A 16,117-nucleotide genomic window follows, 5' to 3' on the forward strand; every position below is an offset into this window, starting at 1 on the left:
ACGACCCAGACAATGCCCAGACACAAGATAGACACTGCCCATACAATGCCCAGACACAACACAGACACTGCCCATACACTACCCAGACAATGCTCAGACTCGAGCACGGCAGCCCGCACGCGGCTGCAGCGATGGCGGCCTGCACGCATGGACGTGAGCAAGGTGGCCAGCTCAAGCGCGGATAGCACGGCGGCCAGAGCACATCAGCCATGCCGTGCTCCGGCAAGGGCGCAGCGCGGCAGCCATAGGAGACGAGCGCGAGCAGCCTCGGCCAACTCGTGTAGGCGGTGCGGGCGAGCTCCGGACCCGGCGCACCTAGCTCCGGCGTTTCCTTCCGATGGGGGCATGATGGCGCAGTTGCAGCAACGGTCTTCTAGCCAAGTCAGCTGCAAGAGTGGGACCGTGTGGGCATCCAGCGGGCTGTCCGGGCGTGACCAGCGTCCTCATGTTGCCCTCAGATTTGAGACGAGTTTGAGGTATGCCGGTCAATGCAGATGTTTAGGATGGAAAACAGGGGTCCGGTTGAATCAGGTTTTTTCCGACCGAGTGAGGGTTTTAGACTTTGAGGGGGAAGTAAAGGGTTCGGCTGTAGATGCTCTAACCCCCAAGGGCAGGGGCGGATCCAGCCCAACTGGCCACCCTAGCCCCCCTTTGTATACTGTAGCAATTGCTATAGTATTTTTGCTGCATTATACAAGGGAGTGTCTATTTGACGTTTGACGAAAATCAATTGAACATCAGTCAAGTTTGTGTGTTCCTTTTTTGTGTATCTCCGTTGTATGTATGTCAACGCTAGAAGGTCAATCCTAATCGGGTTGGACCCGGTTTCAAACATATGTGAGCTACAGGTATCGCATTACCACAGCCGAAAAAAGCCTACTGATCCATCAACGTATCCTCTGTAGGTCTGCCATCAACGTACAGTCCACTTTTTTTTTGGTAAAGCTTCGTAAACCCCGCGTCTCTCGCTTCTTTGCTGTACTTATCAACGTACAGTCCACTTACAATCACTCGGGAGAAAAATACAGTGATAATTAGACTGCCATTCTGGTAACTTGCAGTCTACTCATAGTGATATCTTAAGTGCTAAAGTCTAGATACACAAAACTTACAGTCAATTAGCACTGGAACTTCTAAAATTACAGTGTATTTATGCATAACGTACACTCATATTGTGTGATTATTACAGTGACATTATGACCGGAACTTGTTGAATCTCAAAGACACCCGTTTGCAGCCCTGAGTCATGAGTTGGTATGTATATACGCGGGTTGGACTGAACCCATTTGCATTCATGACAAGCAGGTGAAAAACCTTGAAATTACAGTAAGAAAACCTTGCAAGTATAGTACCTAGTGTCTTCTACAGATTATAGAGACACAACTGAACCAACATTGCGATGCAGAGGCCGGGGGCAATCCTCCTTTTTGAAAAGAAAAAAACAGCTGAACCAACATACACACTTGACACTTCCTATCATACAGATGACTACACACTGAACCAACATAGACACTGCCCTATCCATAGTGTGAAAAAAGCAGTTCATCATCTATCTAATGCAAACAATCCTTCTTCTCCATCATTGTTAATTCACAGTCTGAAAAAAAAGGATCAAACACGACATTAGACCAATCATTAAGATATACAGCACAAAGGGACGCCATTAACACTGAACCAAAAAGCTGAAAATACATAGTACAAGAGACAGCGAGTGACATAGACGAGTACAGTAAATTAGGCAACCTTTAGCCAAAAGTACAACTAAAAAAGACTGGAAGTCATGAACCTCTTTACTGTAAATTTGAAGTATAAAAAACAGAAGTGCTTACATCTTCAAAAAAAAAATCAGTAACAAGAAGTCTAGAACTTATCCACCCTGTTGAACTCGCTGAAAAACTTATCATTAGCATACTTTGTCCTTAAGTTGGGAATGTTAGCGCTTGAAAAATGGTCAACAACTTGAGTCCTTGCAGTCCACACTTCCATAAACTCGAATGTAAAGACACCACAATTGTGTGCCTGGTTTCACATGAATAAAGGAAGAAAAAAAAAATACCAACAAAATCAAGAACAGAATATAAGAGAAAATCAGGCCAGCTATACTAAAAAACAAATTACCTATTGGTCTGATTAGAACAACTATAGGTCGATAACATCATTTTTTTTCCAAACTGTTTTGTTTCCTCAACATGGGAGTAATAAAAGTGTCCCAGAATCCTATAAAGTTTGTAATACGCTCGAATAAAGGAAAATACAAGAGATAAATCTTAAAAGATAACAACACGGTGCCTTCAAAAGGGAAACAAATTGATTAAAATGTACTAGCATATCGCCAATCTGCAAGTGAAATTCAGAATGCTCATTAAAAGCTGGATCGAGGAAAGTAAAGGCTCTTCCCTTCAAACAAACAAAGAAAGAAAACCAATGCTTTCGAACGGTTACAGAGAAGTACAGCTGGAACAAGGAAGAATAATATGAAGAAAAATGTATATAGAGAAAATGAGAAATAAAAAATAAATGGCAAAGACAAACACCAAAAAAGAAGGCAGAAATTAAATTACTATCATGGAGGAAATGAAAAATAAAAAGAAAGAGCAAAGACAAACACCAACAAGGAACCATGGAGTTAGAAATCCTTCAATTCCAATTGGGGCAAAGATAAACACCAAAGCTGCAACAACTAATTGGGGGAGAGCCATGGAAGATCATACAAGAGACGATCCACAGGCCGGAAATCCTTCAATACCAATGTCTTTGCTCATGCCTAGTGATTTTCTATGAGATCTAGAACCGGTAAAATCACAAGAATGAAAAGCAGAGATCACAAATTCTTTTCATTTGACAGAGTGTATTGCACAGAGCACTCTAGTCAAAATCAAAGAAACTGGTCAGTTTTGTTTCAAAAGCACCAAGGCAAAAGAAACTAAAATTTACAGTAGCAAAAAAGTACTGAAATTACTATTATCAAGTTGCAACACTAACCAAAGGTAGATTCAGTATATATTAACAGCGTGAATAGATAGAACACTACCCAACAAAGACACTGTGATTTACAGTCTAATTACCACTGTAATTTTTACTGAAATTACACTGTGATTTGCATTGACTGTAAATACAGTAAATATTCTAGTAAAAATGGCACTGTGATTACCCATGGAAATTACACTGTAACAACATTGTAAATATAGAGAAATTGCACTGTAATTACAGTAAATAGCAGTGTGATTTACAGTGTAATTACCCTAAAAATTACGCTGTAATTACACTGCAATTACAAGTATACTGTAAGAGCACTATAATTACAATACGATTACTCTGTAATTTCAGAGGAAATGACACTGTAATTAAAATGAAATTACAATTTTAAAGCTGCTGTAAACTTAGATGCAACACTACGGAAAACATAGAAAAAATGTTATAAAATGGATACAAATACTACCAAACAAAGACAAACCACAAAGATAAAGATGCAACACTACGGTTCTAAAATGCTTGCAGACCCAACATAGGCAAACTTCATTGTGATCTAGTGTAATTAACCTGAAAATAGCACTATAATAACCTGAAATTACATTGTAATTGCAGTGCCTGTAAACTAAAAATCATAGAAGTTACAGCAAAAATTGCACAATGGTTACCTCTGGAACTTACACTGAAATTACAATGTCACTACTATGTGATTTCAGATGAAATTACACTGTAATTAAAATGAAATTACAGTTATGGTTACCTCTGGAACTTAGACTGAAATTACAATGTCACTACTCTATGATTTCAGAGGAAATTACACTGTAATTAAAATGAAATCAGAGTTATGAAGTTGTGGTAACTTAGATGCAACTACTACCTAAAACCGAACACCCCTGGATCTAACAACAAAAAACGTCAGCGGAATCAAACGCCCAGGTTAGCAGAAAGAAAATCAACAGGAGAATCGGATCCACCGCTACATCCATCCACCTATCAATGTAATTGCAAAAAAAATCGCCAAAATCCACCTCTAAGACTACACATACACCTACATCTACATCAAACACAAGGGGAATCGAATCAAACCACAAGATCTAGAAGAAATTCAATGGGGCAAGGAAGAAGACCAGGATATCCAACTGAAACCACACGGCACTGGAGCGGAAATCAATCTGAAGAAGAGGAGGAGGAGAAGATGGGAATCACCATGGACGACGAGGAAATCGCCAAGAATCGCCTCCCTCTCTCAGCTTTAACTCTCGCCAAGAAATGAGAAAGGACAAAAAAAAAAGACAGAGAACAAAAGGGATAGGCGGTAACGGGCTGGCTGGGAAACGAAAGCGCACCCGGTAACAGAGACAGAAAAAAAAAGTCCGAAAAAGCCAGCACCCAGCGCGGATCTTGGCACAAGATCAAGCGGCCAGAAATTTGAATGAAACCCAATTGTAAATCACTCGACTGTTAATTAGCAAAACCGTTATACAAAGGCTTTGGACCTCATGCCCGGGGTCGTTGGATCTGGCTAGAAAACGTGTGTTGCCGTTTTGACCGTGCGGTGAAAGTAGACGTTGGATGACCTGTGGGCTCGGGCAAAAGCGGATTGGCTGGGTCAAAGTTTTTTGGGTGCGCGAGCGCCTCTCCTGCCGCGCCGCGTGCGCGCATCGTGGGCACTGCCCAGTTTCTGGTTCGCTCGCCCCTCTGGATTCGCCTGTTGGTACGGCTGCAAGTAGGCCTGCCTGCCTTTTGGTCCCACACGTCGGTCTAATGGCTATAACTTTTTCACGTGCACGTTGCCTCCTGCGTCGCGTCTCGTCCCGGGTCAAACGCGCCTGGGGCCCGCTCCTCGCGCGCTGCCCGCGTCATGTGTTACGGGGAGGAGTTGCCCAAGGATAGGCCGATGCGTATGTAACCAGCATATGCACCCACGTCTGTTCTATAGCGATGACGGGTGGGCCAGCGCTGCTCTTGGTCCCGTTCATCGGTGGCACTGGCTGCGTGCGCGTCGCGTCGCCGTTGGGATTCACCAATCCCATCCGCGCCCATCCTCCGAAACGTGCAAAGGTTCCGCCAACCCTTCGTCAAGCCTGCGCCCCCTCCGCCTCGTCTCCTCCCTGCTCCCTCCTCTCCCACGTCATTGCCCTCGAGCCCGTGCCCCCTCCACCTCGTCTCCTCTCCACCGTCGCCGCCCTTGATGCGCCGTAGGGACGCCCTCGACACGTCGGGGATACGTAGCAATGGAGCTCAGCCCGAGCCCAGCAGAAGGCAGAAGCCCATACGTCTACATAGATCATGGTATGAGAAGCTGTTCGAGTAGACACTCTAGCAGTGCTTTCTAAATAATTGTTTAAGGGGGAGCTGCTTGTCACCGACGAAATAGAAGGTTTACAATGTACTAGAGGAAAATTGCTGATTACCATTTTGTAATTTGAATGGGATTATTACAAAAACATTGAGTTTCTAGTAACACCCATATTTCAGTAACACTCAAAGATGAAAGCTTGGAAACTCCTCTCTAAGACTCTAACTACTGAACTAATAGGGCTTGCAAGTGTTCAGTCGAGCTGAAGATTGAAGCGAGAAAGCGCTCAGTCAAGCTACACACGAAGAGAAGTCCACCATTAGGCTTACTGATCCAGAGAAAACAAGATATTCAGGTGTTCGCTCCAGGAGTGCTTCTTGTTGAACATGTGTACATAGGTCTGGGTTTTGTATGTTGCACCTGTAGTGTCTCTCTTCCTCTGTATTTACTTGTATCTTGGGAGACAAGACATCGGTCGTACCTCTTGTACCTATATATATGTGCTTAGTGCACGATCAATCAATTATTGATGCATCAAATCATTCTCTACATGGTATCTATCGCAAGTCGATCCTCCTGCTTCCGCTAACCCTAGCCACCGCCACTCCACGCCGCGGCCACCACCCCTCTCCACGCCGCGCCGCTCTCCTGCCGCGCCGCCCCTCTCCTCCCCGCCGCGCCGCCCTAACCCCGCCGCACCGCCCCCTTCCCCAACTCCTCGCCGCCATGTCATCCAACGCCTCCACCTACTCCAATCCCTTCGCCGTCGACCCTGCTGAAATCCGCGACATCAACATCCACGCACGCGTCCTCGTCATCCTCGACGCCTCCAACTCCACGTACTTCGCGTGGAAGACGTACTACTCGCTGCTCTTCCGCGAGAACAACCTCGTGGATCATGTGGACGGCACCGTTGACTCCCGCGCCATGGTGGACGACGCCGAGTGGACCGCGATCGACGGCACCATCATCTGGTGGTTCTTCACCACCATCTCCAAGGACCTGTTCCACACGGTCGTGAGCGCCGGCGACGACGCCCGCGCCATGTGGGTCAAGCTAAACGGCCTTTTCACCGACAACAAACTTCAGCGCCGCGTTTTTTGCAGCGGGAATTTTTTGGCTGTCACCAGGATGAACAGTCCATTGATGACCACTGCCGCCGCTTGAAGACGTTGGTGGATGAGCTCCGCGACATTGGCGCCAAGGTTGATGACGACCTCCTCCTCAGCACGCTCACCGCCGGCCTCAACGAGGACTTCGGCAACGCCGCTTCCAACCTCACCTTGATGCCGGAGCCCTCCTTCCCCAAGTTGGTGTCTTGCGGTTAGAGGAGCGTCGGATGAAGGGGGTCAAGAAGCATGTGCAACATCACGCCCTCGCCGCCGGCACCTCCCGTGGCGCCCCATCACCGACCGCCCCACCCGCGCCGTGCCAGCAGCCGCCGCCCCCCGCGCCTCCGGGGTACTCCCCCCTGCCGCCCGCGCCCCCTGCCCCTCCCGCTGCCCCCAGCAGCCAGGTGGTGGGCGCCGCGGCAACCGCCGCGAGGGCGGCCGCAAGCAGCAACAGGCGTCGAGGCGGGGGGGGGGGGGGCGGCTCGTCAGCAGTAGCAGCAGGCCACCCCTCCGTGGACGTACGGCACCAACCCGTGGACTGGCGTCGTCCACGCGTACTCGATGCCGGTCCCTCGGGCTCCTGCTCCGGGCATCCTTGGGCCTCGTTCGGCGAGTCACCAGGCCCTCTTCGCCGCGCAGAACGCCGCTCCCTACAGCGGCTATAGTGCCGCGCCCCCGCCCGCGCCCGCCTACGGCGCCACCGCCGCGCCGGCCTACGGCGGGTTTTATCCTCCTCAGGTGCCGCCGCCGTGGGACCCAGCCCTTCTCGCTGCCCTGCACTCCGCCCCGTTACCGAGTTCCTACGGTGGCGGTGGTGACTGGTACATGGACTCGGGTGCCACTGCTCACATGACTGCTCATCCCGGTAACCTCACGTCTGCCACTCCTGTTCATACTCCCACTCGCATCACTGTTGGTAACGGTTCCTCTCTACCCATTACACATGTCGGTCATATGTCATTTCCTTCTACTTCTACTCCCGTTAACATGTCTAATGTTCTTGTGTCTCCTAACTTAGTCACTAATCTAGTTTCTGTTCGTCGTCTTGCTCGTGAGAATCCTATCACGGTTGAATTTGACGATATCGGCTTTTCTGTGAAGGACGCCCGTAAACGGATGGTACTCCACCGATGTGACAGCCCGGACGAGCTTTACCCAGTGCATCCCTCCGGCGCCACCACCACCCGTCGTCCCGCCACCTTCGCCGCTAGTGTTGATCTTTGGCACGCCCACCTCGGTCATCCCAACTCCACTGTTATGCGTCAGATTCTTCAGAGTTTTTCCTTCTCATGTAATAAGGTTGACGACCACACTTGTGAGGCTTGCCGTCTTGGCAAGCACGTTCGTCTCCCCTTTAGCGAGTCTACAAACATTTCCACCTTTCCGTTTCACTTATTGCATGGTGAAGTTTGGACGTCCCTGGTTGCGAGCAACACGGGCTATTTATACTATTTGGTGATATTGGATGATTTTACTCATTATGTGTGGACATTCCCTCTCCGTCGCAAGTCCGACGCTCTTGCCACACTCACAGCCTTTTATTCATATGTCACCACACAGTTCGGTCGTCCTATTCTCGCCTTGCAAACTGACAACGGCAAGGAGTTTGACAACGTCGCCGTCCGCAATCTTCTTGCGTCCCACGGCACCATTTTTCGCTCTCACTTGTCCCTACACGTCACAGCAGAATGGTTGCGCCGAGCGCGTCATTTGCACCCTTAATGACTGTGTCCACACGTTGCTCTTCCACTCCTACGTGCCTCCTCGGTTCTGGCCTGACGCGCTTGCGACCTCCAGCCTCCTTATTAACATTCGCCCGTGTCGTTCGCACTGGAACTACACTCCTCACCAGCTCCTCTTCGGTGCGGTTCCATCTTATGATGGCCTTTTCGCATTTTCGGGTGTCTCTGTTATCCTAGCACCGCGTCCATTGCTCCTCACAAACTCGCTCCCCGGTCGCTTCCGTGCATCTTCCTTGGTTATCCTCCCAACACCAAAGGTTACCGGTGCTATGATCCAGTGTCACACCGCGTTTTCACTTCGCGACATGTGTACTTTGATGAGCTGGTGTTCCCGTTTCAGCAGGCACCGTCACCCTCGGCTTCTCCCGCGTCACGGTTCGCCCCTGCCTCCTCCTCTGGCGAACCGCCCAGCCGCGCACTGGGCTTGGCCCTGCCCGCGGCCCCCGCACCGGTGCCCCCTGTCGCCACGGCCCCCGCCGCGGCCCCCGTCGCCGCGGCCTCCTCAGTGCCCCCCGTCGCCGCGGCCCCCGTCGCGGCCCCCTCGTCCGCCCCCATCGCCGCGTCCTCCTCGGCGGCCCCCGCCGCGGTCCCCTCGGCCGCCCCCGTCGTCGTGGCCGCACCCACTACAAAAAAACACACTTCCGTGATGATACGTGTTTGTCACAGTAGGTCACGTTTTCTGTCATGCATGTACATCCATGACAAATTTATGACAGAATCAAGATAGTCATACATGTGCTGTCGTAGAAGTGTTCCATGACATTACCAAAATTATCATCACAGAAGTGTCCACTTCCATGACGATAAATCGCGCGTCACAGAAGTGCTTTCGTCAAGGGTGACCGACACGTGGCATCCACCGTAACGGAACGCCGTTAAGCTATCGTGTCCGGTTTTGGATCCGATAAACCGTTAACAGCCCCGACCAATGGGGATTTTCCACGTGTAAAATCATCATTGGCTGGAGGAAACACGTGTCGGCTCACCGTTGGGACGGATGTCATCCACGCATTGGACCCAAAGCGCCTATGCTACGTCGACACGTGGCACGGCCCAACAGAGGCCCATTCCTATGAAAAGGCCGACCCGTTTGACTTGGTCAAAAGGTGGCGGGCCGGCCCACGACAAGCCTGTTAACGGTCTGTTCGCATATAGCCCATTTATAGCCCGCTAACCCAGGGCCCGTTTACGGCCTATCCGAATTAGGCCCAGTAGCGTCATCTGGGCCGTCCAATATAATTCCAGCCCGTTTTAACTTCCAGCCCATGTATGGCCCATGACGTCTTTCGGCCCATATGAGGCCCTTAGTAACCCTCAGCCCCTTAACGACTCGTGGTAAAACTGGCCCGTAACGAACATTGTATCACTTTATACCCATTAATGGCCCATTATTCCGTTGGGCCGTTTCCAGCCCATGTTATCTTTCGGCCTTCTCAGGGCCCATTTATTCTTGGGCTCATTTCCAGCATTCGGTTACTTACGGCCCGTTACTGTCATTTTCTGCTTGTGGGCCAAATTCAGCCCGTAGTTACAGTCGGCCCGTTTGTGGCCCGTTAATACGTTGGGCCGTTTTCATTTAAAAAAAACCCGTTGGGCTGTTTTCATAGTGTTATCAAATACGGCCTATTAACGGCCCGTTATTGTCCACGAATAGTACGGCCCATGATTGGCGAAATGATGATACGCCCCATAGAAGGCCCATGGATCCTACGGCCCGTAAAAGGCCCATGAATCATACGACCCGTAGAAGGCCCATGGATCCTACGGCCCGTATAGAAGGCCAATGGATCCTACGGCCTGTAGAAGGCCCATGGATCATATGGCCCGCAGGAGGCCCATGGTTACAACAGTCCGTGTGTTGCCATGATTATTTTGGCCTAGTTTCCAAAAATAGGTTATTGTGGTCACTAGAAAAACACAGAAAAAGAACTGCAGTGACTACAAGCAAACAACTAAACAAGACAATAAGGAAATAAATAAGCAAGCAATTAACGCTAGCCTATTACCGCTATTACACATATTACATCCACTGGGCATCAAAGTTCGCCACCAGTGCAAATATAGGGAACAAAGCAGTATATTACATACACTGGCCGTCAAAATTGGCCACCAGTGCAAATAAACGCGACAGCAAAACAAGAGCATAACTGAAACAACTTCAGAAGAGCTCAAGAAACGTGGTATCCACCATGTTGGCAAAGCTTAGCAAGCTTATTAGCTTTGTCCTGTTTGGCGCTAAAATCCTCCAACGCTTGCTGTTGCACCAGAAAGTATGCATCTGAATGCTCCAGGGACTTCCGCAGTCCTTCCGCTTCTTGTCGCAGCATAGCCGATCGATGTCTTTCAGCTTGTAGTTGAGACTCAAGAAACCGAACTGATTCAGACAATGAGTTTGAATAGTTTGTGCAAGCGGTAGTGGCCAGTAACTCAAACACTAAACCAAGACAGGACTTTGGGGTTGTCTCACTGTCATCGAGATAGTCTTCCTTAGCTGTTTTATCAGCTTTGTTGGAGACCAACAAGGATGTGTCACTATCATGAACCTTATCTGCATTACTTCCTTTATCATTGCTTAATAAGGCACTCTTCCCCAATATTTTGTCAGCATCCTAAAAGAAGAAACAAGCAGACACATAACAGGTTTAGCATGTACTAGTATACGAAACTCATTTCGGTGAACCAGTTCTTTAGTAAGGTGGATAGGATTAAACTACCAAGTCTTCTATTGCCAAGTACTAGTACATAATAAAAGCATCAAACAAACATATATCTATGTCCTATGGTCACTGCATTGTCTTGCCAAATCAAAATAGAGACACGGTTCAAATCATATCAGTTCAAGACAAAGCAGCAGTGAGAATACAAACCGTGGGAAACTACACGGCACAACAAGATTTCAGATGGGTATCACGGGTCTACATGTACAACAACACTATTTGCTCTGCTGTAATGCTAGTAATGTGCATGATATGAGAAGTCAACTGTATACACAATTGAAATTGAAATCAACAGAGCTATTGATAAGAGCAAGCATGTTAAAGAAACATGCGTGAACATACCTGCTGTGCCATTGGAGTTTTGATTGGATCCTTCAATTTAAAAATAAGTTTGTATGAGTAAATACAGTGATACAAGAGCAAAGCAGTATGCACGATAGCAATCATAGTTAAAAAGGCGCGCCTAAGCGAGCGCTTAAGCACGCCTAGGCTCTAGGTGTTGGCGAAACGCATTGCCCATAACTACGCTTAATCTGTGCATAACTGCGCATAAGCATGCGCTTTGGTCAGTAAAGCGCAAGGCGGTGGCAAAACGCACAATTAACGCCTAGCGCTTTTTGGAACTATGATAGCAATGGAATCTTAAATTAGAACAGTTGTTCTTCAGGTTTAGGCACTTGTTCTACATGAACAAAGTACACTAAGATGCAAGAATATAGTACTTAAAAATAGAAAATGAGCTTATAGACCTTACCACATTCTTGGTTCGGGACCAGTACAGAACAAGGCGTTCCCAGTCATCGTCCAGTAAATGTGTTTCAGGAGAACGTAAGGGAATTTGATGAGTTTCTTTGCTGGTGAAGTACGTTTTCTTCAGGTAATTCCGATACTGCCACCAAGCATTCTTGAAGATAGCAGAGGTATTAGCACAGGTTACCTCATCCTGAGTTTCCAAATCGGTCCTTCTCTATAGAGAAAAATGGGAAAATTTGTTGTATTATAACCATCATGGGGTAGGATGTATGGGACAAAGCAAAGTAATTGCCATGAATAACATTACTTACACATAACTCCTGGACAAACACCTGCAACTGGCATTTTCCTTCATCTACAGTATAATATTTCCAAGATGGGAAGATACGCACATACGATTTAACAACATCAAATGCGATAGATTCTAAACTACGACTAGCTAGTTGTGCTTCCTCCACAGCAATAGGCGTACTAACTGGTGGAGTTGGGGTTCGTCATGGTAGTACTGGCCCTTTGGGCACTGGAGCTGCCTTACTAACTGCTATTGTTTGGGAGATCTGTGGTGGAGATGGTGCTGTGTCAACAGGAACTGGGTTACTATATGCTGGGGTTGGGGTTAGATTGGGTGAAGCTAGTTCTCTGTCCATCAGTAGGGGTACAATCTGCGAGAGTTTGGGTTATGTGTGGTAGGGTTGGTTCTCGTGCATGTACAACCGGGGTGCTATCTCCACCAAGAGGTAGCACTGTTTTATTTGAAGACCGTGTTTTTAGTCCGCTAGATGCTGGCATCACCCGCTCCAATTCAAATGGCTGATAAACAGTAAACATAGTTGAATGTACAGACATTGTATGAGAGACAGATGCAATAGATAGTGTGGAAAAAAGAGGACATGAAATAGTTGACATGTATATTGTTTAACTAAAACGGATAGCATGACATAATTTCACATATATGATGTCTATCTAAACTGGATAGCATAGCATAACATAATTCAAATATATGATGAATAACTAAAACGTCATGCCAAGTTAGAGCATACACCTCGGTGGGGGAATAGGACTGGTCATCTGTCTCTGAATCCATCTCTGAGGAGCTATCGGGACCCAACAAGAGATCTGCTTCGACAGGTAGCACTGTCTGCTCTGAAGGCCTTGTTTTCACTCCAGATTTTTCAATCTCCCACCCAAATGGCTGATTCATAGGAAGAGTAGTTTAATGTACAAACATTATCGACAAATGGAAATGTAATGAAGAAAAGGATGGGCAAGATATCATTCAAATATATGATGCCTGGTTAAACAGGATGGCATTGCACATTTCACATATATTATAGCTGGCTAAAAGACATGAGACTGCATAATTCCCATATATGATATAGAAACTAAATAGGTGGCGACAGAACATGTCTAAACTAAGCAGATGACATATATGATGTCAAAAGTAGGCACTGCAAGGCAACATATGCATGATATGACTAACATCATCATGCCAAGGTAGAGCAAACACCTTGGGGGTAAATAGGAGTGGTCAACGGCGTCTGAATCCGCCTCAGAACAGATATCTTCCTCCAGATTACAATCTGGAGAGGGGTGGGGAGGGTTTGCCATTGAACCCACCATGGAGCGATGTCTGCATGACATTGTATTGCCACACAAAACTCTTCTCTTTTTCTCTACATGTTCAGCATGACTGTGTACAATATCTGACATGCATACGAAAAAATATGGTGAGATTATGTAAGGAGAGCAGGAGAGCATGCAGAAATTTAGAGTGATGGTAACAACCAGTGGATGGATCCAAAAATAATGATAGCAGGCTGATGATTGCTTTAATTTAATAAAATGATAGATGATGATTGCTTTACTATTTGTTTCCCACCCAGGATGAACAACATAGGCATACCCTAGGTGAACCAGATATTAGACAGAGATACTATTCATTGCTTCCTCGATATGTGCCCCACAACTAATTTAGAACTCAAGTTTGAACATTAATTTGGACCTGACTTGGAGTCCAAGAGGTGAACAGGACGATAAAGTAGCAGGTAATTTTAAGCAATGCATAACATAAGCAGAATCGAAAGAGTGCGACCTCTCTTGTGGACCCGTGTACTCCTCAGGTTCATCTGCTGAGTCGATGATGGTGATGCCGTTGCGGTGGGTGCCGGCGGCAGGGAAGGAGATCTGAGGCGGCGAAATACGGTCAGGAGTCGTGATGTCTGGTTTGGTGGATGTTTCTGTCGATGGAGCAGCTCAAGTGAGGTGGACGACGTCGTGGTAGGAGCAGGACAAACCACACAAAGTTCCCTTCGACACCTACCTGTAACTGAAGTAATTCTGTAAGGGCTCATTTGGCTTGCATGATTCTAAAAACGCAGGGATAGGAAAAACACCGGAATAGGATAGGAATGCACATGGTAAACAGACCATTTGTAAACACAGGATTTCTGTCAACTTGGGTGTTTGGTTTACAGGAATTGGAAGAGCAGAGGAATGCAAAGAAACATGGCCAAAATAAAGTGAAACCATATGAAAGCGTGTACAGTTAGAATGTTATTCTGCCACTAATGCACTTGGTCTTGTTTTCATGCATAGGATTTTGAAAAGTAGGTCCAGGTGGATATTTTGCTTCATTCCTTTCAACAAAATGCATGAATAATTGAATAGTAGAGTGCCATTGGAAAATTCCCTATTGCTATGTTTTTCTGTCGAACCAAAATAGCCCTAATGGATTGACATGAATGTATAGTAATGTAACGCCCACGATGCGGCTATATCTCCCACGTGTCGAGGCACGACTTAGAGGCATAACCGCATAGTGGTTTTGTCGCAAGAAGGGTCATCTTCACACAATCCCATGTAATGAACAAGAATGGGATAAAGAGTTGGCTTACAATCGCCACTTCACACAAAACATAAATATTATGCATACATCATCCAAAATACAAGCATAAAGACCGACTACGGTCAAAATCCAGATGAAAATAAGACAACCCCAAATGCTAGATCCCCGATCGTCCCAACTGGGCTCCATTACTGATCATCAGGAAAAGACACATAGTAACGACCACGTTCCTCGTCGAACTCCCACTTGAGATCGACGCCATCGTCTGCACTGGCATCGTCGGCACCTGCAACTGTTTTGGTAGAATCTGTGAGTCACGGGGACTCAGCAATCTCACACCCGCGAGATCAAGACTATATAAGCTTGTAGGAAAAGGTGGTGCAAAGAGGTGGAGCTGCAGCGGCAAAAGCATATATGGTGGCTAACTTGCGCAAATGAGAGCGAGAAGAGAAGCAATGGAACGGGCGTCATCTAGCAATGACCAAGAAGTGATCCTGAACACCTACTTACGTCATACATAACACAGACCGTGTTCACTTCCCAGACTCCGCCGAGAAGAGACCATCACGGTTACACACGCACTTGGTGTATTTTAATTGGGTCAAGTGACAAGTTATCTACAACCGGACATTAACAAATTCCCATCTGCCTCATAACCGCGGGCACGGCTTTCGAAAGATAATACCCTGCAGGGTGTCCCAACTTAGCCCATCATAAGCTCTCACGGTCAACGAAGGATAAACCTTCTCCCGGAAAGACCCGATCAGTCTCGGAATCCCGGTTTACAAGACATCTCGACAATGGTAAAACAAGACCAGCAAAGCCGCCCGAATGTGCCGACAAATCCCGATAGGAGCTGCACATATCTCGTTCTCAGGGCACACCGAATTGTCCAAGCTTCCGATAGGCCAGACCAGAGTTGCCCCTGGTGGCCACCGGCGACTGACAGATTGGACCAATACTCAGAGGAGCACTGGCCCGGGGGTTTAAAATAAAGATGACCCTCGGGCTCTAGAAAACCCGGGGGAAAAAGGTATAGGTCGCAAATGGTAAACCAAGGTTGGGCCTTGCTGGAGGAGTTTTATTCAAGGCGAACTGTCAAGGGGGTCCCATAAATCACCCGACCGCGTAAGGAACGCAAACTCAAGGAACATAATCCCGGTATAACAGTAACTAGGGCGGCAAGAGTGGAACAAAACACCAGGCATAAGACCGAGCCTTCCACCCTTTACCAAATATATAGATGCATTAATTAAATAAGAGATATTGTGATATCCCAACATATCCATGTTCCGACATGGAACAAACGTCAACTTCACCTGCAACTAGCAACGCTATAAGAGGGGCTGAGCAAAAGCGGTAACATAGCCAAACAACGGTTTGCTAGGAAAGGATGGTTAGGGCTGACAAGGCTAAAATGGGAGACATGATATCGCAAGTGATAGGTAGCGGAGCATGGCAATAGAGCGAACAACTAGCATAGCAAAGATAGAAGTGATTTCGAGGGGTGGTCATCTTGCCTGCAAGATTCTCAGAGTTGTCGAAGGCTTGATCCTCGTAAGCGTACTTGACAGGTTCCTCGTTCACGAACTCGTCTCCCGGCTCTACCCAAGACAAGAACACAAACAAACGGAACCACAATCAACAACGAGAAATGCACAAGCAACATGATGCAAAAC

General features: G+C 47.2%; 1 protein-coding gene and 1 long non-coding RNA gene across 2 annotated transcripts; one reads left to right on the forward strand and one right to left on the reverse strand.

Moving 5' to 3' along the window:
* Positions 1-1,306: 1,306 nt before the first annotated feature.
* LOC109742854 (uncharacterized) lies at positions 1,307-4,303 on the reverse strand. Its single transcript, XR_002227953.4, has 2 exons — positions 4,177-4,303; positions 1,307-1,597 (listed from the first exon to the last, which is right to left on the reverse strand). It is a non-coding gene; the product is annotated as an uncharacterized lncRNA (long non-coding RNA).
* A 1,692-nt stretch (positions 4,304-5,995) lies between these two features.
* On the forward strand, positions 5,996-6,597 carry LOC141027361 (uncharacterized). The gene is made up of 2 exons (XM_073504367.1): positions 5,996-6,319; positions 6,400-6,597. The coding sequence occupies exons 1-2, from the start codon at positions 5,996-5,998 to the stop codon at positions 6,595-6,597; spliced, it is 522 nt and encodes a 173-aa protein (XP_073360468.1).
* The last annotated feature ends 9,520 nt before the right edge of the window (positions 6,598-16,117 follow it).

Source organism: Aegilops tauschii, chromosome 7, assembly GCF_002575655.3.
Source record: "Aegilops tauschii subsp. strangulata cultivar AL8/78 chromosome 7, Aet v6.0, whole genome shotgun sequence".
Taxonomy (NCBI): Eukaryota; Viridiplantae; Streptophyta; class Magnoliopsida; order Poales; family Poaceae; genus Aegilops; species Aegilops tauschii.